Below are 24,007 nucleotides of genomic sequence, written 5' to 3' on the forward strand. Positions count from 1 at the left end.
GCTCAAATACTTTTACACAGCCAGATGTATTTTAATTTAAGCGGTTTAAAATCATTATAAAATATATACAAGACCATCTCACACAGATGGTCCTAATTCCAATCTAAAACAAGCTTGTACTATAGTTACCAGCTAAGGCACTGATAGCTCAAAAACTGTACTAATTAAAGCATGTGCGCGTAAGCACTGCGCGTTGATGTCGCAAGCAGGGGCTCAATGAATGACAAGCCACGCCCCCTGCGCGCGCTACGTAATACTGGCCAATTTTATACAGTACAAGATGACCACATTTTGGTTAGGCAACTTTTTAAACCTGATTCAGTTCAACGGCTCATATTCTCGTATACAACATATTCGTATATCTTATCCATTCTCTAGTAAATTTGACGTTTTTGATTATCATACAAACATTTGCACTCCGAGTTATATATAAATAAATAAATATAATAATAATAAATATTATAAGACATTATTACACAAATTGGCTAAGTCCCACAGTAAGCTCAATAAGGCTTGTGATGGTGGGGGTACTTAGACAACGATATATATATAATATATAAATATTTATAAATACTTAAATACATAGAAAACATCCATGACTCAGGAACAAATATCCATGCTCATCACACGAATAAATGCCCTTACCAGGATTTGAACCTGGGACCATCAGCTTCGTAGGCAAAAAATAATCTTATGCAGCCGTCCGAAACTCTCACGGTGACAGGACTCGAATACAAAAAAAAAATATTATAAAAAGATGAAGATCATGTTATTGACATGTAATCGAAAAGGTTGAATCTGATAGAAAATATAGTCATGACTTTTAAGAATTTCGTACCCAAAGGATGCTAACTGGAACCGTAATAGGGTTGGACCAAACTAACTCTCCGTGGCATTTGCAATGAGAAAGTGAGGCGATGTCATCATTAATACCTATATAATAATAACACTTCCCCACTTTGTCCTATTCAAATCGGTGCAAAGATAGCTTAGACGGACTCTACTAAGCCTACGCTGTTCATCAGTTTCCCATCGGGTTGTATCTCATGAATTTAATGCAACGGATTAGGTAAGGGTCAAAGGAGGGAACAGTGAATCGGTAGAAAAAAGCCGGGTAAAGTGGCTCACTCAACCTAATTTCAACATAAGAGGCGATATTTGGGCGACAGAGCCACTGTTTTCGCCTTGATCCTACACAGTAGAAATTTAATATTCTTGTAGTAACAGGTTGAGTTTAGTACAAAACATAACCTATTTTTGTTGTTAAATGAAACGTTATAACAGAATACCAATTGACTAAATAAACAGTCTACGAGCAGATACAACGCTGTTAGTGTATCGGCATAATTTTATTGTTTGTCACGCCTTGCAAAAACCTTGATTACCATAACATGTGAAACAACGATGTTCTTGACGAGAATGCCCCAGAATCTCACTTATACTCGTACATAAATAAACATCGTTTTCTCAGAATAGTAGAACTGGTATAGGTAAGGTTAATAAAGTAAGTATATTTTTAACACCGCCTTTACAAATTCTACTGTAAACATGTGTCATTCTTATCTAACCTTATCAGATGCGTTTTTACTAAAAGGCGGTATCAGATTCACCGACACCAGTTCCTATCAATCAATAAAGATTGCTATAAGTTTATATCTGTGTTACTAAATACTTGCGAAACACGTGCGCGCCAATGGACTATTTAATTCGGACAAATAGCGTCACGTGACTTGAATACACAGCTGTCCAATAGAAACGTAACTTGTTTATACCTTTTAAACTTCTTAAAACATTGACGACGATGAATGAAAATCATCACATCAAGGTTGATTTCTTATCAAAGTAAATACACACAACCTTGAACACGATAAAGTAAAGAGCACTGACCTGTGTGACCATGTCCCAGTAGAAGCCGTCGAGCATGGACTTCCCATGCTGATGCTGCCGGCACAACGCCGGCCACAGCAACGCCCGGACCGGGCTGTTTATCGGCCAGGAGTTCTCTCTGATGACAAGCTTGAGTTCACGTTTCCTCGATTGTTGTAATAGTGGTTGGACCTCCTCGAAGGTTTTGAGTGGCGCTTTCTTCCCTGCGAATAAGGGCGAGGGTAAGCACTGTGTCCATACTGGGGGGGTGGAAGCGAGGGATTCGGCGCTGGGGGCGCGGAACGCGGCGGGCTCTATGTACATGGCGGTGGCGCGAGGGACATGTTCTCGAGGCGCGCGCGCAGCCGGCACTGGCAGCCTCCGCGGAAAATGCGATAGCGCCCTGTCACACTTCGATTGTTTATCTAACCGTGTGACGGCGCGAGAGGCCAACTTTATTTATTATTATGAAATTATTTTAATGATGATTTCAGTTTTTATTTTTAATTTAAATTAAAGTTGATAATAATATAGAGTAGGAGAAATGTAGCCTCTGTATAAACATTTTACAAAGTTTTATTTTATACTTTGTATAATTTTTTTTATTTAACATTTGTATTATGTATTTTGATTACAGTTTAAATATAGATATAATATTGTATTTTTTTATACAGGATAAAAAAAATACTTTTTAAAGTATTGCACAATAATTTCAAACCATTGTGTAATCAGATGCGCACTATTATTCAAAAGTAATAGGGGTGAGGTGGTATAAGTTTCTTTTCAGCCTGACGTATTTTTCTTACTTTACAAAACACGTACATATATAACAACTTATTTTTTTCAACTCGGTGAACTTTCTTGGAAAATTATATCAAATCAATCAAAAGGCGTGTATAAATAAAACCATACACGGTATAGATATACACGGCCATGGGCGCGCGGCTTATCTACCGCACGTCACACGCTACGTACGAAGTGCATGTAATAATAGCCCGCGCGAAACCACGGCAAAAACGCAGCATTGGCCCGGCGCCAGAACATACAAGCAACAACGTTAAGTAGAACACTTCGGTAAATAGGATTCGAAGGTCTTGCAATCGGTAAAACATTCTTAAATGGTAAACACTAAAAAGATGTCTATCGCAATGACAGATTTTTTTGGCAAAAATTTCAATCCAAAAATCAAAACTTTATTCTGCAAGCAGGCCTCAAGGGCTCTTTTACAAGTCAATACAACATATTTATACTCGTAGTAACATCATAATTATAGTGACATGAAAAATACGTAGCAACATTTATAAATACAACAGCCAGTACCTGGGTAAACATTACATTATAATAATCTTAAAATAAATAATGACTACATTACAACAGAAATGTAGTCTCTATGGTTAATGATACAATGAATCTGGAGATGTAAAAGGTCCCCAATGTTAGAGTACTAATACTAATAAAATTTGGTCTTCGAAATGCGCACTCCCTAAAACCTATAAAACGACATCCATGATGACTTTTATGACATAGTGAATAGCCGCCATCTTGGATTCTAAAATGGTCATCATTTTCAACACACATTACAGTTAAAGTAATTTGTAATTTAATTCCAAAAGTAATTTATTATGCCCAACTTTGATTAGAACTAGAAAGTTTAAGATTTTAGGTTAAGTTTTGATATAAAAGAATAGACAAGTATCCATTATGTATATTGTTATTGTCAATAAATATTTTTCTTTTCCAAAGAAATCTAAGATTAACCTACCTGGCATAGAATTCACAATTTTATTTCCTCTATCCCTTATTAACAGTTTTATTTTATTGCTAAATTTAGAAACGAATCTTCAATAATACCCATACTTAACTGTAATAATCTACTATTTTAGTTTGAGAATCAAACATAGTATTACCATGAAAACTGTTAGTTATGTTTTAACCATATAGTTATTTTTAAACTTTCCGCATATTCTTCTCATTTTGGTCACGCACGTTACTTGATTGATTAGTCATACAGCGGACTTAGGTATATGTTTTAAAGTATTACATAGATTAGGCGCGGGCCATCAAGATTCTGCGTTTGTCCTAACGCAGTTTAGATGCTAAATTATATGTACATTTAATTGCAAATTTCAGAAACCCTCTGGATAAGTTAATATGAAAGTAAAAATGTCTCCCTAGTTATGAAGCTGTTTGTTTTTATTGTAGTAACAACTTTGACGAAATATAAATAAAACCGGCCAAGAGCATGTCGGGCCATGCTCAGAGTAGGGTTCCGTAGTTACTCTTCCGTCACAATAAGCTAAACTGGAGCTTAAAGTATGGTAGATTGTTAACCAAGGGATGAACTGTGTGTGTACGTCTTTTTACTATGAAGGGGAAACTTTTTGCGATAACTCAAAAACACCTAAACTGATCATATCCGCTATAGTTTTCATTTAATGTCTTTCTTAAGCTCTACTTCCAAGATTTTTTTCATATTTTTTGGACCTATGGTTCAAAAGTTAGAGGGGGGGGGGGACACATTTTATTTTTCTTTCGGAGCAATTATCTCCGAATATATTCACTTCATCAAGAAATGTTTGTTGAAGACCCCTATTAGTTTTGAAAGACCTTTCCAACGATATGCCACACTGTAGGGTTGAAGCAAAAAAAATGTTCACCCCCACTTTACGTGTAGGGGAGGTACCCTAAAAAAATTAAATTTTTAGATTTTATTGTACGACTTTGTCGGCTTTATTGATTTATATATCCATGCCAAATTTCAGCTTTCTAGCACTAACGACCACGGAGCAAAGCCTCGGACAGACAGACAGACAGACGGACATGGCGAAACTATAAGGGTTCCTAGTTGACTACGGAACCCTAAAAAGAGGTTATGAGACAGAAAATTATTCTAACTATACTATATATATAGTAGTAGTATATGTAGTATAGTGTGTAGTATATGTGTGTAACTCTCTACCAGAAACTGTTGTTAGTGCACCGTCAGTGAACTCTTTCAAAAATAGACTAGATACACATTTTAGAACATTAAAAAGTGCTAAATAAACACAAGTGCTGCGATATACACGCATCAGCTCCAAGAGCTGCTAGTGTATCAAATAAAATAATAATAATAATAATTGTAAGATTTTTTTTTGTGCAAAAACTATTAAATAAATAAATTTATTTATTTAATGTATATTGAACAAAAGGCGGCCTTAATGCCACGAGGCATTCTCTACCATATAGCCCATTCCATATTATTAACCTATAAAATTGCCAAAATCGCCGCTTTGGAATAAAAATAATAAAATAATGGTCCTAATAAAAATAAGCAAAGCAGTATAACCTTTAAGCCATATTTAGTAGCAATAAAACGTAACCGAGTTGGAGCGCGCATTGGACGGGTTAAGTTAAACATTAGCCGGTGATAAAGCGAGGTTATCTACGACCGCAGTCTCGGCCGAGTCGCCGCCGCCGCCGCTATCGACCGCATAAAAATGACGTTTAGCGAGAAAATTACTGGGACGTTTTTGGAGAAATGGAATTGATCGGTCTTGACTGTAAGGGAGGTAAGCAATTGTGGATAACGTCACTGCTACAATCACGTTGATAAGTCGTAGTGTTGTGTTTCTGCCGGTGAGTAAGATTGCCAGAGCTCAACGAGGGTGCGGGGTGTTAGCGTCGGCAACGCGCATGTAAATACTTTGGAGTTGCAGGCGTCCATATGATACGGAGACTGCTTACTATCAGGCGGGCCGTATGCTTGTTTGCCATCGACGTAGTATAAAAAAAATGTTTTGCTAAATCTGCTTGGCTTTTGCAACGATTAAGTGTGGCGATGCCATATTAATGTGTAATTTCTATGAAATAAATTCTTTTATTTATTTTTATTTTCTTTTATTTAAGTCGACGCAAAATTAGCTCAGACGGACTGTTTGTGTTATCATCAAGCCTTTTACTTGAAATAAGTGCTAAGTGAAAATAGGGAATTAAAATATAGTAGATGGTTAACCAAGGGCAGGCAGTCATTTCTGCCGAGGTAGTTTGGCGCTCGAACCGGGAGAGTGTGAGAGCGCCAATAGTCCGAGGCTGAAATTATGCCTTGCACCCGAGTTAAACACTCTACTTTTCATTTTGAATACGAGGACAGTAAAATACAAGTTTTTTTTTTTAAACATGACAAAGTATAATTTTTATAGCATTTCATGAGGGTATTTTCAATTAACCATTTAGGTAAAAGTATTGTAATTTATAGAATTGGGAGTTAAATAAGAAGAGAAATGGGATAACAAATCCATTTAAAACCAAATTTGCTTATCGTAAACAAAAAACGTACTTGGAAAGTGAAATTCTCTAGTGCAGAAACGAATCACTTTCTGCATACTTTATAGAACAACAATGGCCCTCTTTCAGAGCATAAGAAATGAAAAATAATTACCTATATTGGAGGAAGGTATCCCCATTATATATAAGGATTTTGTAAACCTGGGATAGTCATACTAGAAAACTCTCACATATAATATAACCCAGTCTAATAGCTTTATCATAGCTTTATTCATAAACGCGTCACTGGCCTGAATTAGCTATGCATCTTTTGTCTTTATTCTTCTTTTTAATTTTTGGTCTTTTTGTCTTGGTTTTTGGTGTGTCATTAATTTGGTCTGACTTTACCTACGTATCCAGTTCTCTTCAGGATTAGCAATTTATTGATGGCTAACAGGCGGTAAAATAACGAAATGTCTTTTAGGTCAAAATGCACTTTTAAAGTCAGACCAACATAAGTTAGCAGCGATTTTGATAGCCCAGCCTATGCAAGAGATATATAACAAGTAAACGTTATAATATCATAGAAGTTTGACGTACAAAATAACACTTGCACTGTCTACACTGCTAAAATCACTGCCAAATTATCTTGGTCTGAAGAAGTCCGTTTTTAAAATTGCCTAGTCACCCCATAGATACGAGGTGCACATAACAAAATGCAATGTAAGCCAAAGCCATCATCACATTTGTATTTCACGCGTGTCGTAACGGCAATGCCGCAAACAGTAAAACTAAGTTGTTATCATCAATAAACCACAACAAAGGCAGTTCTAGGTAGCCTAAGCGAACCTTATTGTCCTAGGTCGCGTTGTAAACTTGGTGATAATCACGTACTTTGTTATTCTCATTGCTTATTAACAGCATCGCAGCCCGTGCAGTGGAATTTCTCATTCTTCCTATATTTCGTTTCAATCTCTCGTCACTGACGAGAGATTGAAACGAAATATAGGAAGAATGAGTCGTGAAAAGCTTTACAATACGCCGCCTTTCTTCTCTCTTGGCTATCTTCCTGGCACATTCGTGTGCCAACCTATTCACTCCCATTAGGACTCCCACTCATATTAGGGGCGGTAGGAGAGGTATCCAAATAATCCAGACCTGTGACTTTTAAACTCACGACGTGTTTGAACGTTTCTCAATTTTTTCGGACTGATCAACTTCTCATACAATAAAATTTTGCAAACACTTTAACGATGACAGACGATTTGCTGCAACCGACCATAAGGGCACATTTAGACGGATTTTAGTTACATTGTAGGCTATAGAGGTTACATCCAATTCAGCCGGCCGATTGAATACCGCAATGTAACTTCTTGATCGGTCGGCCGAATTAGTTGTAACCTCAATAGTCCGCAATGTAACTAAAATCGAGTTCGCGTGACATCTAAATCAGCCCTTATACTGGTTATTATAAAACAATAGCGACAGATAGGATCGATGAAGCAGCCCTGCGAACGCATCGACATCTATCGAGAATTATAAGTAACGCAATTAAATCTAGTACGATTACAAGTCGATACACGGCGCAGTTGGCATGGCGGCGGGTAGATGTCACTAGTGATTTGGTTGTGCATTGTTGCATTATTGACATCGAAATATGCATACTTGTATAGTATATGTAGCACAACTATGATTGCGTGTTGCTTGACACACCCCTATGTTCTCCAATATACGATTACGCAATTTACTAGTAATTTTTCTTCTATAATAGTTGTGGTATGTGCACTATTAATGTTGAACCCGTCTGTAGGCTCGATATATAAATTTATTTGACAGTTAATATTGTCTAAATGACAGGAAGAAAGAAGAATAAGGTACTAATATGCCTCTACGAATTCGTGTAAAAAGGTACAAATATTAAAAATCCATATCCATCGAATCCATATTTCCTTCGTCTCATTTCTTAGTAAGTACTCATAACTACAAGTGGAGAAAGATCGTAAGAGAGAAAGTGGTAAAAAAGGGAGGTCACGACCCTCAATATTGAGGAATACGACGCAAGGAGGAGGAGGGACTCATAACTACGTATATTCCAAAACTTTGTTTATTAGCAAAATGTAGCCGGAGCTTATTAGTGTAATTAAGCCTGACATTTGTTTAATCCCAGTAGGATAACTCTCTAAAAATGGCAAGCCGACGGCATTCGAGTTCTATGAACGCGTCGGCGCTAGTAGGCATGTTTATTGTTTATGTTATACACAGTGTATGTAGCGGCACTGCTAAATTATCCTAAACATGTGCAGCTGTATTTATTTATCATCAGTTTCCTGTTTGTGTCAACTTTATAAACTTTATTACCAGTTTTATAATAATTTTAACACGACCTGTATGATTAACATCGTCATTATCAAGAGTATTTTTAGAAGTTATTTATAATATATAAAAGCTACTGCTACTAAAAGAAATTATCCTTTAGTAGCGAGCGGTAGCAATCTAAACAATAGAATAGAGGCATTTTGATAAAATATATTGGGAAGAACCTGTACATTGAAAACAATTCTGTACGTTGGTGACGGGCGTTACCAATTGGTAACTTACCAGTGACAATATCGTCCAGTCAAATCGTTTGTAAAAATATAGGACATGTAATAAGTGTTAATCCTCCATCGTTACTTTATAATTATTAGTCTAAATGTAAGTATACTACAGGGCACAGGACATTATTTAACGTACGAAAGAATTTATATGTGACCGCAGCCGTCAAAACGTCTCACTTTATCGCTTGCCATAAGAACGAGATTTGCTTGTAATTTTATACGAATAACCTGAAAAGGCGTCCTACTAGCAAGCGACACACTGGGACGTTTTGCCGGCCGCGGTCACATATTGTCACTTTGTCACACTGGCCTAATAGCCCATGGAATTGGTACATTTTACCTAACATCAAATGAGGTAGTTCTGTTTTTTTAATATGTTGGTAGTGATGAAATGGTATTAACAAATACAAGTTTCCGACCTCAAAAGCTCTTGGGATCATTGAAAAGTACATGAAAATCGATTAAATTTTAGGACTTTTTTCAGTTGTTGTATTTTTTTTTCCACCAAAACTGGAGTTACGGTAAAAGTAACTATGCACACTTTTAAGAAAAAGAAATTTGCAATTAATTGACTTTCATTTTTCTGTTTCAGTTCCTAAGATACAGCTTCTCAAAGGTTTATAAAATTTTGAACTAACTGTAACTCAATAAAGGTTGTACCCGCAGCTGTGGTTGCAGGAAAGCCGGACTCAAATGCTCAGCTGTTTGCAACTACAGCAATGGTCAATCGTGCGAGAATATACAGGACTGGATATGTGTGCCGACATTGAAAAACCATTAATTGATAATCCACCATCAAATGACAATTTCGACCGGCCTGATCAGGTTGACGGAGAAATGCTGCCACACACGCTGGCCCTAAAAGGAGTGCTGTGGGTTCAGAGGACCAGCCTGATTCATCAAAGATATACAAGAGATACGATTTATAACAAATTCCCTCGCTGTACTGTATATTATACACACAATGATCCGAAGGGCTTTCGAGGTCGAAAACTTGAATTTGTCATTACTATATCATCACTACCAATATGTATAAAAAACAGAACTACCTCATTTGATGTAAGGCAACACCTCTTTTTTGGTATGATTTCCATGTATTATAAGGCGGGTTGGAGATTTTAAATACACCTTTGATATTCTTCTCAGAAGTTTTCTTTAGTTTACAACAATAATCCTTGACCAAGATCCACATACAGGAAAGACAATTCCCGTAAAAAAGTGATTCAAAGTAATTAAATCCAAAATCTTCTTATTTTATCTAAATAAACCTGACTCACGATCAATAGAGACAAAAACTTATTTATATTCTTCTGAAGGAAAACATTTGTGGTTTGCAACAATCGTTATTTAAAAAGGTCGTAGCAAGTCGCAATCTTTATTGTTACACCAAGCTTCATTTGTGAGAACTACATGTAATTGTTTTTAACACGTAACAGTAAGGTTGATTATGGAATGTTTTTTTTTTGTTAAAACCATATTAAAGAAAAAGTGTTGGCTTTGAAACGGTTCCAACGCTCGACTCACGCGCCGGACGTCGAATGCCGATCCAACTGTTCATGCAAAAGGCATGGTCAGGATATTAATAGATGTACTAAAATTCAGCTCAAATTTAATATATTACGTGGAGAACTTGGTAAGTTGGGATGGAATAAGTGTAACGTACAGGTAGTCCAAGACAATAAAAATGGTCTACTTTTTACACAAGCGCTTATTGAACTTGCAACGTGTGTCTGTGTACGAGTCATATCTTGCAAATTAGATCCATTTTCATTATTTGATTGAGCTGAAACATTGGGTGACAATGCAATATTATGGTAGCATCATGCCGATCTGTTGATGGGACACAGGAGGTGGCCATATTAGGAACTCTGTGATAAAACAACGCAAACTGTGTTTGGTTTTGCTAGAATTGTCTCGATGAGTATTAGTTGCCTGTTGAAAGAAAAGTACAGTCAACGATATAAACTTGTATCAAACATATTTTTTTGACAAAAACTTATCCTCTTTATATTAATGCCAGATCCCCTAGCATTACTTGCGTTATCGTCTGAGTCGTCTCGTGCGTCGTCGTCGGGACAAGAGAAACATTTGTAGGGAAAATAAACAGTTAGAGATACCTACTCAAAGGTATTAAAAACTAAATTAAATGATAATACTAAAAATAAAACGAATGCATGAAAAAAACCGCATCCGTATGAGAAACCGTTTTCTCTTGCCCCGAGTAAAATAAAGTATGTTTGTCTTATTTTACCCCCCACCTGACAGAAACTTACATATTGTGAAGATTAGCAGTCCTTACTTTACCATGCCTGTTTGTTTTTTAATCATCTTGGTATAACAGGTTTTTGCCACGTGCTCAACATACGCTTGAATATTTGGCATTGGCAGGAAGATATAGTACGCGAGCCACCTGAGAGGCACCCCAGCTTCAACTTCAAAAATAATTTATTCAAGTAGGCTTAATAATAAGCACTTTTGACAAGTCATACAAATATAAGTACAATTATAATCATTAATTAAACAAACAATAATAATAATAAATAAAAAACAATGAAATTGCTAACAATTAACAATAATGTAAAAGACAATGTCAAACAACAATAGGAATAAGAATAACAGCAGAAATTATACAATAATATTAATATTACGAGTGCATATGTCAACTCAGTCCCAGGCATTTTTGTCGCTAATATAGTCCTTGGTATTATAATAAGCTTTACAAATTAATCTACTCCTAATATGTTTCTTGAATCTATTCAGTGGAAGTTCAACTACGCTACTTGGCAGTTTATTGTAGAACCGTACACAGTTGCCCTTAAAAGAGTTTTTGATCTGACCAGAGAGTGGATCATCCCAATAACGCGAATTAAAAATGCCTACTCCAGACCTCCAGACCACGCAGTGCATCCGTCAAGAGTATCATCATTTTCATGAGGTTTCTATTATAGCTCGATCTTGTTGTCTCAAAAATTCCCGGGAAATTCCCGAGAATGTCATTGGGACCATTACCAGGATTGTCCTTAGCACGTATTGAGGTAGGTGTGTGTAAAGTGCCAAAAAGCATTTTCTACTGTGCAATTACTGACTTGGCACGCTGCATATCGTATTTTACAACTAATGCATTTTTGTATGTAAATATATTTAGCCGATTGCTATTTCGATTGTGTCAACATTTTACATGTAGGACAAAAACATATTTTCATACAAAACGTACGGGTATTGTAATATCGCCTTTCATTCGACCTACGGAACGCGAGTTCCGTGTTTATTCATTATAGTATCCGACCGAAACCGGGTTATTTACCGGAACTGAAGGTTCGGTTTTGCTCTAGTTCCTGCCTAAACCGAACCTTCGACCGTAACATAATTTTTATGCCGAATCCTGCCGAAACCGAAACTTCGGTCAGACATTATTTTTTCATTTACGCACAATGGCCTTTAGACACAAGCGCGTTGCCAAACGTAGAGTAAGATGCTTGAATTGTAGAAAATGCTCTTAAGTAACATTCGGAAACCTTAAAAAGTTTTAACTTAGAGGATTCATTTGTCTTCATTTGTCCGGCAGCTTACAGTTTTGCACATGAAAGTCAATGGCCATCCATACTATCCATACTAACATTAGCGAGTAGCTGTCGAAGTAACTGTCTGTCTCTTACTTCTCCACGCTGGAACTGCAGAAAGAAAGATGAAATTTCGTATGGAAATATTTTGAGTCAGCCTTATGTTCATAAGATAGTTTTCATCCCGGACACCTTGGAATGAAAAGAAGCGTGGAATTCGCAGTCGCAGTCGCGGGAAGATGCTAGTTTATTTAAAATTTACTAGTTACCGTGCCGCTTTCAATGCACTGTAAGGTTTCTAGAACCCCACCCTATATTCTCTTCATTATGTTTACTTCATTAATTTACTGAGCTTCCAATTTCCAACACATTTAATGTTAAACAATATCAATCAAGCTCGCAATTAAACCCTTTATTAGGAACGCTTTCACCCTTTGACTCTCTAATTAATTTACCTAGCCACAGTTAAATGTAAAGGCGACAGTATCTAGACTATCTTATCGTTAAGGGCTATAGTATCGTTATGTACTGCGACATAATCCAGCGATAAAAATGCGTATTTACAACCAGGAGGCTATACGACACCTGAGCCGCCAACATCTAAAAATCGAAAAACGTTATCTGCCTCTCTGTCGCTCGAATATGCAACAGCAATAGGTTGGCGGTAGGCACTGCCGTATTTAAATTAGGTATTGCATAGCTGTAGCTTAGTGAATGTATCGCTGCAAAAACTCTGTAAAGAATTAAGACTGTATGGAAAAGTTTTTTTCCATTACCACTAAATAACTATACAATACCTTTACTGTGACATAGTTCCTTTGTAGGGTTTCAAGAGTATGAAGTCGACATGACTAGGGTAAGTGCTGAACCACCTGAGCACACATAATGGATTTGGTTTGGAGGACGTGAAGCGATGTCTTCCAGACCCAACCAATGAATAGCTGGAGAATAATTGTTACAACACTGCGGCAAGAAGGCAACACATGCGACCCGTATACCAGCCCAGAGTTACACGTCGCGTGCTCGATCAGTATTAGAGACGGTGCAATTGGTGCTCCAGTCTCGAAGATCCTCAAAACAGGATCAAGACATGTCGAGCGTTTATTTGACTGAGTAACCCGTTTAAATAATTTTAATATGATCGGGAAGTTACATAGTTAAGATAAGTAGGTACTTCTTATGATTCTTTTACTGTGACAGATCTATTTTAAGGGTCTCAGGAATATAAAGTTGAGATGTCTGAAGGGCGAGCCCGAACGACCTGAGCACACATAATGGATTCGGTTTGGAGGACGTAAAGCAATTTATTTTCAATCGCTTCGAGATAATAATGAAAAGTAAACGGGTTTTTTTTTTTATTCTGACGCAAAGGAATATTTTATTTGCTTGAAGATTTGAAATCTTCGGCTTTTGCTGGTGGAGTGAACAAAAGTTATGCACAACTTTGATTGGTGAATGCCCGTGACAAGTTTAGAAATGATGTAGACAAATGTGTTCACATAATTTCTAAACATTTGACAAATGCTCGTATTTACCGCCTGCCATAACAATAACATGAAACTGTACACTTTTTTTTTAATACTACGTCGGTGGCAAACAAGCATACGGCCTGCCTGATGGTAAGCAGTCTCCGTAGCCTATGTACGCCTGCAACTTCCAACTTCAATAACAACGAATATTTATCAAACTACAGTTGATTCATACACAGATTTAGGTTTTATAATCGTTTAAAGCTGTATGGACCGATAAGTATAAATCACAATTACAAAAACGCACCCCCTGTTGAGTCCCTCTGTTCACTGTCTCGAGTGTCTATTGTAGTTGTAAATCCACAAGTCACCGCTGGATGTCTCCTCGGGGAAAACCCTGGTGCAAATCAATAATACAGGTAACAACGTAGTAGCCGCTTTTAAGCTTTGTAAGCTATCGATACGTATCGATTTCACATGGGTCGTTTATAGCAATAACATACCTGGAAAGGATGCCCGATATGAGAGCTCCAAAAATTATGACAAGGTGGACGCCACAACAGAAAAGGCCTAGTGGTAGCCTAAGAAAAGGTGGCTGGACTGTGTGGAGGAAGATCTTAGGAGGATGAGGAAGTACACCAACTGGAGGAAGGTTGCCGAGGATCGCGACAACTTGAGGAGGATAGTGGAGGAGGGTCCCAAGATCCACAAAGGGTTGTAGCGCCATCGGAAGTAAGTTTATAGCAATAGTAAGATTGTGGCTAGTACGGCTAATCCCAGTTTGACACTGACATACTGCACCCTCGTTGAGCTCTGCCAACCTTACTCACCGGCAGGAACACAACACTATGAGTAGGGTCTAGTGTTATTTGGCTGCGGTTTTTTGTAAGGTGGAGATACTTCCCCAGTTGGGTTCTGCTTCAGATCTAGAATGACATCCGCTGTGCTGTGCCGTACCACACTAAGCGTTTACATGAATATGTCAGTATGACACTGCTAAGGCAGTCGTGTTAAGGCTACTGCTCCGTTTTTATCGTATAGCATCGTTCTGCTACTAAGAGCAACTAAGCCATATAATCTTCTTCTTCACGTGCCATCTCCGTCCAGGAGGTTGGCGACCATATGTCTATATGTCTCTCTATGTTCAGTCATGCGAATAAGTCCATCTATGCTCTTCACTTTTAACCAGTCTCTTATATTTTTAGTCCATGATGTGCGCCTTCTACCACGACCACGCTTGCCTTCAATTTTTTCTTCAATTATTAATTTCAGTAGGTTGTATTTATTGTTTCTATATATATGTCCAAAATACGCTGCTTTTCCGCTGCTTTTTTTTATATAGCGTAAACCTAAAAGAAAATTCATTGCTAACTATACTTTAGTTTTTAACCGATAATTCCATTTTTAAAATAATTTGTTATTGAGTTAGCTCTAATTGGCTTAGGAGGGCAGCTTTAGAGGGAGTGCACAATAGTGTAATCAAATGATGATTGCTAATTATACATAGGTACATATATCAAGAAATACAAAACAAAACAAATAATGAAACATGACATACAAATGATACAAATTAAGAATAATTATCAATTATACTACTATGGTAGACAATAGGCGGTCTTATCACTAAAGAAATGAACCATTTATGGCGTTATTAACGCGTTACTGACCTGAATTAGCAATGAATCGTTTGTCATTTTGACTTATGTATGTGTAAGAAAGGGATAAAACATAATTTAACTAAATCAGGCCCGTAAAGTTTTATGAATAAGAGCAGAGAGGGTTAGTGTTTACATTTTAGAGTTGGCATAGTTTCGATTCGTCGTTATTTATTTTATAAGACCGATAAGTTTCTATACATTCTGAAAGTCCACAAAAGTAGCCCACAAAAGCTCGATCTCTTATCACCAACCTCACCTCGATGGTATAAATTAAATATTATGGGGCAATCTTACACAAATCGATCTAGCCCAAAACCAAGCAAAGCGTGTACTATGGGTACTAGGCGACGATATACACACGTATATATAGATACATACACTTATCTATATAGAAAACACCCATAACTCTGGAACAAATATCTGTGTTCATGATTCATCACACAAACAAATTCCCGTACCGGGAATACCGGGATTCCAACCCGGGACCATCGGCTTCATAGGAATGATCACTACCCATAAAGACAGACTGTTCGTATGATTGCATTGTCACAATAATATATAAAAATTCAGCTCAATCGAACTTCAAGAAGTTTATAAATAAATTATTAATAGTAATATCAAATCCTTGCAAGGGCATTTATTCGTGTGATGAGCTCGGATATTTCTTCTTGAGTTATGGGTGTTTTCTATGTATTTAAGTATTTATATATTATATATATCGTTGTCTAATGACCCTCAACACAAGCCATATCAAGCTTACTGTGGGACTTAGTCAATTTGTGTAATAATTTCCTATAATATTTATTTATTTATTTAATATACAAGTACGATTATTAGAAACAGTGTAAGTTAATAGTATAAGTGAAAAGACAATGATTATTAGTCATTTATTTTGAAACCATTACAATATTATGAAGCTTAAGTTATTAAATATGGTATCAAGTTAAGGTACATATCTAATAATAGTGATGAAGAGCTATTAGGATATTTAAGTGTTGACACCGAGCACTTAGTAAAATTAATAATGGATAATAAGCTTCTAATCGCTCTATTTCTTTGTATTACAATTTTTAGCAACAGAAACTGGTACAGACATCAATATTATTAAATCTAACTAAGATAATATGCGAGCGGCAAATGAAGATAACAAGAATAAGAAACCATTAGTGCCACACAATAAAAGAAACAGATAGGTCACAAAATACAATGATTAACTTAAAAAAATTAGCATGCGCGGCAAAAGAAACTGGCTCAGCATACGCTGCGTCAGCCATCTCATTACAAATTGACTGTTTAATTACCTATTTATCTCTATAGCTTGTGTATACAATTATAGTATAAAAAAAATAAAGTTTTTTTTAAATAATAAAGTACAATACGCAATAATAATAACTAGCGACTCGCCCCGGCTTCACACGCATTACACAAAACCGTAACAAATTAATCGCCTAAACCTTCCTCAACAATCACTCCATTGATAGGTGATAAAACCGCATGAAAATCCGTTCAGTAGTTTTCGAGTTTATCGCGAACATACATACACACAGACAGACGCGTCGGGGGACTTTGTTTTGTAAGGTGAAGTGATTTTAATTACCCTACACATGGGAAAACAGTTGATTGCATTTTACAAAAACATCATAACCTTTGTTTGAAGGACTTTTTAAATGTAGGCATTGTTGTTACTCCACACTCGAGCGCAAATTACTTTAGCCAAGGTGCACGATATCAGTACATCACGTTTTACCACATTCTATTGTAACAACAAAACTATTAAAAGTGACTCTATACTGAACTGCCAAACTGCAGGCTTATGACGGTCGGACGTTATCCACGTGATAAAATAAATATCGCCAACACCATACGATTGAAAATAAAAGATACTGTCATTATAAAGCTTATAAATAATTGAAATATGGAAAAACCAGAACTCGCGACTCTCGATCACTAGCCCATCGCTCTGCCAACTGAGCTGACGAGACTTCACTCGATGACAGCAAATATTTCTGCCATCACATCGCTCATATGCGCCTTAGGGAGGCGCCTAGCGACATCTACCGTAAGAGCATTACCTACTGTCATTATTACATTGTCACGTAAACATTGAATTGTATTAACAGAATTTTAACAGTTCCATACAAATCGTGTGTCAACAACATGGGTAAAGTAGGTAAACAATAAAAAAATGCTAGTTTCAAAAACAAAGCTTATATTGATGTGTCTCCAAATAAATTATCGTACTCAGTGACTCATTGACACGCAGATAAAATAACTTAAAAATATTAAATTGACAAAGAGACATAAAGAGGTAATTTAGTGCAAAAAGTATACATGGAAGTTGTTTAAAATATATAAAGTACTTGACTTTACTACCGTATTAATCATCTTTTTTACAGCCTTTTTATGACGCGTTTAATTAATTTTAATTTTTGTCGTTAGATACAATACTTGTCTTAACGCTTGGCGTTTATCGCGTGATAATAAATAAGATAAAGTGTCTTTAACTGTCACTATTTGATGGAAACATAGATATAGTATATTTTCTATACGCCCGTGAGGGAAAACCTACGCAATGCGACGAAATTAAAAACACGTTTTACAATTCCTGACAACATACCAAACATAATCTGCGTAATTTGGTCGAATTATTTCTTACCCATACCCACCATAACTCAATACTATATTCATGGTGGGGATTTGGAAAAAAATTGTGTGACTATGACAAAGACAAACAATAACTACGCTTTCTCTGTTACTCCTACTGAAATATGCATATTATATATAGGACTATCTCGTTCGGTCATTTCCCCCCCACCGCACATGTTAGATTAAATCCAAACCAAAGATACCAGTGGGGAGAAACTAGAGCGTTCGGGCATTCTCGGCTCCGTTCGGCTCAGCATTGCTCCGAGCTATTATTAGGGTTGGCACAACTTAACGTCCCTTTGCGTGCACAACCACAGATAAAAAGATAATGACGAACTTTGACAACCCTAAATAGCTGAAAGGTATAGTGCCATACATAACAAAGAGACAGATGGTTTGTCCCTGAATTACTGTCCAACTTCGGTTTTGTAGGAAGTGTGACTTCTGTACGGTAGTACACAAATACAAATAGGGAATGAATGAACGTATGAATGATCTCTATCTGTCCTCTGTCACACTAAATGTCAATACTACTTATCAATAATTCTCTCAAACTTCTCACTACCATGTGTGGCTGTCTAGACATAACAGATAAAGCAGACGATAGGCCTTTTGGATCATCAACCTGCGCTATTACAGCTGATATCTCGGATATGAGTGTCAAGGTCGTTAAGCGAAAGTTACATTAAGCTAAGTATACCAAATGCACTCGGAACGAAGGCCAAAAGACCAAAATAATACCTCGCTCACTACCCATCCCTGTAGACCTTGCACAGGAAGGGCACGACAGTATCTCGTCCGCGAGATAGACTACCCATACCCCTTAAATTAATACTGTGAGAAAAAGCCAGATAGTCTATCTCGCCCGCGAGATACTGTCGCGGACGTCGAGGTGTACTCGTGCTAAGCGACCAGATGCAGCCAGAAAGATCTTAGTATTTCTTTCTACGCCTGAGGCTGGTATTAGTGTCACTGCGGAACGATCCGAACCGACCAATGGATCGTTTCAGAGTAAAGCTGGCGGACAGCTAACTCGTACAATTTTTCGGTGCGAAAACCAGCCCAAGGACCACTTGACGATAACTGATCAGCATCACTCAACAGAAAACTATGAAAATTCCGTGACAGGGACAGATGGTTTGGTGCAACTAGGGTTTGCAATCCGGATCCGAAATGTATGAAATTATCCGGATCTGGATCCACGGATCTTCCCATGCATTTCAGATCCGTCGTGCAAACCCTAGGTGCAACCGACCCTATGTGATCTTGACCTTGAAGTATAACGGCTTGGACACATTTTATAGCAATCTATGACTATGACTACCCATTAAAGTTATTTTATTACTGATTCAACTGATTGTGCGGGATGTAAACAAAATGCCATTTAAAAAGATCTATTGAAATCGAACAAATAGGTTGACTATAAAAGTACAACAATAGTTTAACTATTCGATAAAAACTGCGTAGTTCACGCTGTTTACCAGTCACGCGAGGGGACATTATACATTATTATAACTGTAACTTTTTTATTAGTGGTCCTGATATAGCTATATTATTTAAATACAATACAATAGAATAATTTCTTGTACAACTTTGGTTTAGAAGTTCTTGAATCTTGGTTTAGAAGTTTTTGCATTTTCCGTTAATGAACTGAGGGCCTACCGCGAACCACGTTCGACGTGTTGCCTCGCTGTCGCATTTGTAAATTCGTACGTAAGTGTGACAAGGAGGAAACACGTCGAACGTGATTCGCGGTAGGCCCTCTGATGTTTCCGTCTACTGGCAGTTTCCAATATTACGACATTTCCACATTGAAACATTTTGGATTAATTTCTCATATTTTTGTATGAAGATCGTAATTTTCCGTTTCCAAAATGAAAGTTTTCTTAATTTCCTATGAAAATTTACTAAATTCCTGAGTAGTTTTCCAACTTTTTTAAAACCTTTAATTTAATGTAATATAATTATTATTGTCGCTAAACTCTGAAATATAACGTCATTCATGGTTTATATTATGGGCACATTTTATATATTTTTTTAAATGTAATTGTATGTAAATTCAGACCAAGATATGTAAGTCATAATAAGATCAGCTATTTTGGCAGCCCAGACAGTGCAAGGGTTATTTTAACTCTTCAAGTGGTATATGCCGTTTTTGTGTTATTGGAATTTTTATTTTATTTCAATTAATCAAATTTGAAAATTATATGACATAATCGGTCGGGACGGGAGTCGACGGCCTACCACTCCAAGGGTTAAACGTCAGACTTCTATGAAATTATTACGTTTACTTAACACTTACACAGGGTGGGCTATCAAAATCGCTGCCAACTTAGATTGGTCTGACTATATTGTATTTACGCTATTGTGCGTTTGAAATTTCCAGAGCGTAGCGTATGTTTTAAGGTTACGTTGATACTAAAACAAGAATTTCCCATTTATAATAATTATTTTATTATTAGGTCGACCTGTATGTAACTATGAAATGGAATCTAAGGTAACTAATTTAACCATCTTCCAAGGATCGTAGCGTCATGAAAATTGGCAGCTGTATGTAGTTCTGATGACAATACAATAATATGGTACTGTCGAAGCCGGAAGATTTGAACTGGAACTTCATGATAGAACATCGTATCATAGCTGTGTTTGGATTTGTTAGAAAAGTCTTGTAATGAACTTTGACCACGATTAGGTTTCAAGGTCTGATGATGAAGCCGGAAGATAGGCACTGGCATTCCATGATGGAATATCGTATCATAGTCGTGTTTGCACTTGTGAGAAAGGTCACGTAATGGACTTTGAACACGATCAGGTTTCACATTTATAAAAGCGTGTTTTTCTAGTGTTTTTTACAGTATTAATTATTATTTGAAAGCAGAAAGTACCTCATTCAAGTAAATTATTCGCAATCTGAACAATTTTATTTTGCAACCTATTCTCGCACAACATTTATCTACTAATATCATTTGCTCAACCTATGATTAGACTTAATTTTAAAAACAAGGCCACCAATCAACATTTTCCTTCCACTTCTACCCTGATTTCCATAATAAATTGCAGTAATAATCACATACAATACAAACCGATCTAACACACCTTTCGCCGCGAATTCCAAAACCTTACAGAATCAAACGCTAAAACAATCCAATGTAACAGACCTGGAACTACTACGAGTAATTTAGAGAGCACTTATACTGGATCCACATTTGTATGGCTCTACTGCTGCTCGGTTTGCGTTCGGAATAACGTCTCATGTGGCGTGACCTCCCCACCACGTGCGTAAACACATGCTACCACTTTTCATTCAATCTGTCAATTCACAAATCTTTGAAACTAATATAACATGAACCTAGATTTAGTAATAACTATACGTAATAGGAGATTGATTTATAATGGTGTGTTAATAGCGGTTGTGAAAAACATCGCTACCCAAGCGTATCAACCAAAATAAATATAATCTTTTATTACATACGGTATCACAGAACTGTAGGTCAAGTTTCGGCTGGTTTGATACAAGCGATGATTAGTAAATTTCACAAATCTCACACTTGCACCTATCCTGTTTCCTCGTCACGTGGTAGAATGGGACGGAAGATATGGTGTTCGCGTCTAGGGCTATAAGCATGTTTGTTGAAAGAGCTTGTGTAAGAGTTCTTTCTAATTCGCATTGATTACGCATAGATAGTGTAACGGCAACGCAAGTGAATGGTGGACCTTATGTATATGCAAAAAGGTTGAATTTTCAGTGACTCTCGTAAGTGTGGACTATGGTAGTTTGCGCTTGTTTTTTGCCACATTCGTACAGTACATATTATTGTATCTGTATCCCGGCACCTGGGCAAATGAAATGGGAACATTAGGTTTGAAACATCTTGAATATCTAATTATACATACGTATTAGGACTATTAGATATGTATTATAAATAAAATTTGTGAACATCTTAAACATTTCTAGCTATTTCAAAAATGCGGAGTGTTTAAAAACCATTTTACCTATGGATTTAATTTTTTCAGATATCTGATGTTAAATTAATTTGACCCATTATCCAGTTTTCTTCTTCTTTAATAATCACAAATACCTATGGCTATCAGAACCATATTTTTTTTATTGTAGGAAGCAACTTCATTTAACCTTCATATGGGGTTTTACCAATTTTGCCATAACATAGATAGACAATGTTTCCTTATGTTTAGCTGGTTTTCCCTGTAACACCTTGTTTAACAACAGGTTGTTTACCGTTTGTTTACTAGGAATCTATAATAACTGTCACAGATATCTCGTACCAAAACTCAGTGGCCGGGTAGTCTAGTAAGCTGAAGGCCTTTTTTTTCTAGTTAATAATTTTGATATCTATTTCAGGTAATAAAGTTGGCATCGCCCTACTGTGTGTATCGGCCTCTAATCTTCCAATATTTCGAATCCAACCAGTTGTGCGCCACGTAGGTCAGCGTTATCAGAACAAACAATCCCAGTTAATAAGCGTTATCAGGCGAATCTCGGGAGATAACTTATCACAAGGCTTAACATTATGTGACGCTTCTGTCTCGGAGAGCAGTAGGTACTCGTATGAATAAGACTTTGTTAAAGTTAGATTACGGGATAATCCACAACACAACCCAGCTAGACGTAGTCATTTGTTTTGGGTCTAAAATTGACTTTATTATTACAGCTAGATGTAAGCTAAAGCACCTCATTGTGAGTTTAACTTTTTATGAACTTATATAGATATTTTTTATTGCAGATATACAGCATAAGATGCAGGGAGGCCGATTACGCTGGTATGGTCATGTAATGCGCAGAGACGAACGCCACATGACGAGACGAGTGATGGATATATAGACGAGGGCAAGAGCGGCAGAGGTCATTTGCCAACTAACTGGACTAGAACCATTCAAGACATGACGGAGCTAGGCCTAACACCAGCAATGACTAAAGATTGCAACAAGTGGCGATCGGGTATCCGGAAGGCCGACCCCAAATAGGGAATGCGCCAGGAGAATGTGGATGATGAACATATATAGTATAGTCGTTCGATTTGTAGCTGGTCCCGAAAGGCTTATCCTTTGTCTATTCTTAAGTAAAACCGCACGTGCTACCTGCATAAAAAATGGTCCGGTCACTTTAACCGGTTACTGAATTACAACTCCTATAGAAATTGCAATAAGATTCAAAATGAACAAATGGAAAAATAATTTGCTATTTCTTGTGTGGTCCCTCTACGGTTACTGAGTGCCGGCGAGTCGAATGCTACAGAACCAGTCTAAAATGTGTCCTCGAGATGCGTAACAAAGGCACGTTATCGGAGAGCGCACCTACACTGTTTTTTTGAGCGTTGGACTAGCCCGCGCTCAGGTGCCAATTAGAATTATACGACCCTTTTTTTACAGGTAGTGGCACGTGCAGTTTTACATAACAATTAGACAAAGGATTAGCCGCCCGGGGCCATCTACAAATCGAACGACTATAATAGAGTCAGACCAAGCTAAGTCGGAACGATTTTGATAGCCCAGCCTGTGCAAGTGTTAAGAAAACGTCATAATTTCATAGATTAAAATAACACTTGCACTGTCTGAGCTGTCAAAACCGCTGCCAACTTATCTTGGTCTGGCTCTAACAAGAATATTATGTCCTTGCCGATTTGGAAAATCGGGAAAATAGGGAAGAAAATTGCTGTCGTCGAAGAACAGTAAACTTAAATTTATTAATACATATAACGACGCGTGCGCGACGCGTGCTACGACGTGTTGCTGCGACGCGTGCGCGGCAGCACTAACAGCATGCTGATGGCGTTAGACGAGCGCCTCGACTGCCCGTTACTAACATAGTGTTAAGGCTAAAATGGTACTAACAAAATATGGATCGCTTTGTGATCTGAAATAAAGTTTTTTTTTTTTTAATTTTAATAAAGGTTATGAATAGTTCTGAACCCCTAGTGTAAATTTATTGGACGGCGAAACGTGACGTA

The 24,007-nt window shown here is 37.1% G+C and overlaps 1 protein-coding gene across 2 annotated transcripts in view; it reads right to left on the reverse strand.

Annotated features, from left to right (window-relative positions):
* Positions 1-1,800: 1,800 nt before the first annotated feature.
* The window catches only part of LOC133518464 (GTPase-activating protein skywalker-like), a 37,002-nt gene continuing 14,795 nt past the window's right edge, over positions 1,801-24,007 (reverse strand). For both annotated transcript variants that reach the window (XM_061852168.1, XM_061852169.1), the window contains exon 3: positions 1,801-2,090. In XM_061852168.1, the coding sequence (XP_061708152.1) occupies positions 1,816-2,090 (275 nt within the window). In that variant the 3' untranslated portion in view covers positions 1,801-1,815. The remainder of the gene's footprint in view (positions 2,091-24,007) is intronic.

The sequence above is a fragment of the Cydia pomonella genome, chromosome 5, assembly GCF_033807575.1.
Source record: "Cydia pomonella isolate Wapato2018A chromosome 5, ilCydPomo1, whole genome shotgun sequence".
NCBI classification, from domain to species: Eukaryota; Metazoa; Arthropoda; class Insecta; order Lepidoptera; family Tortricidae; genus Cydia; species Cydia pomonella.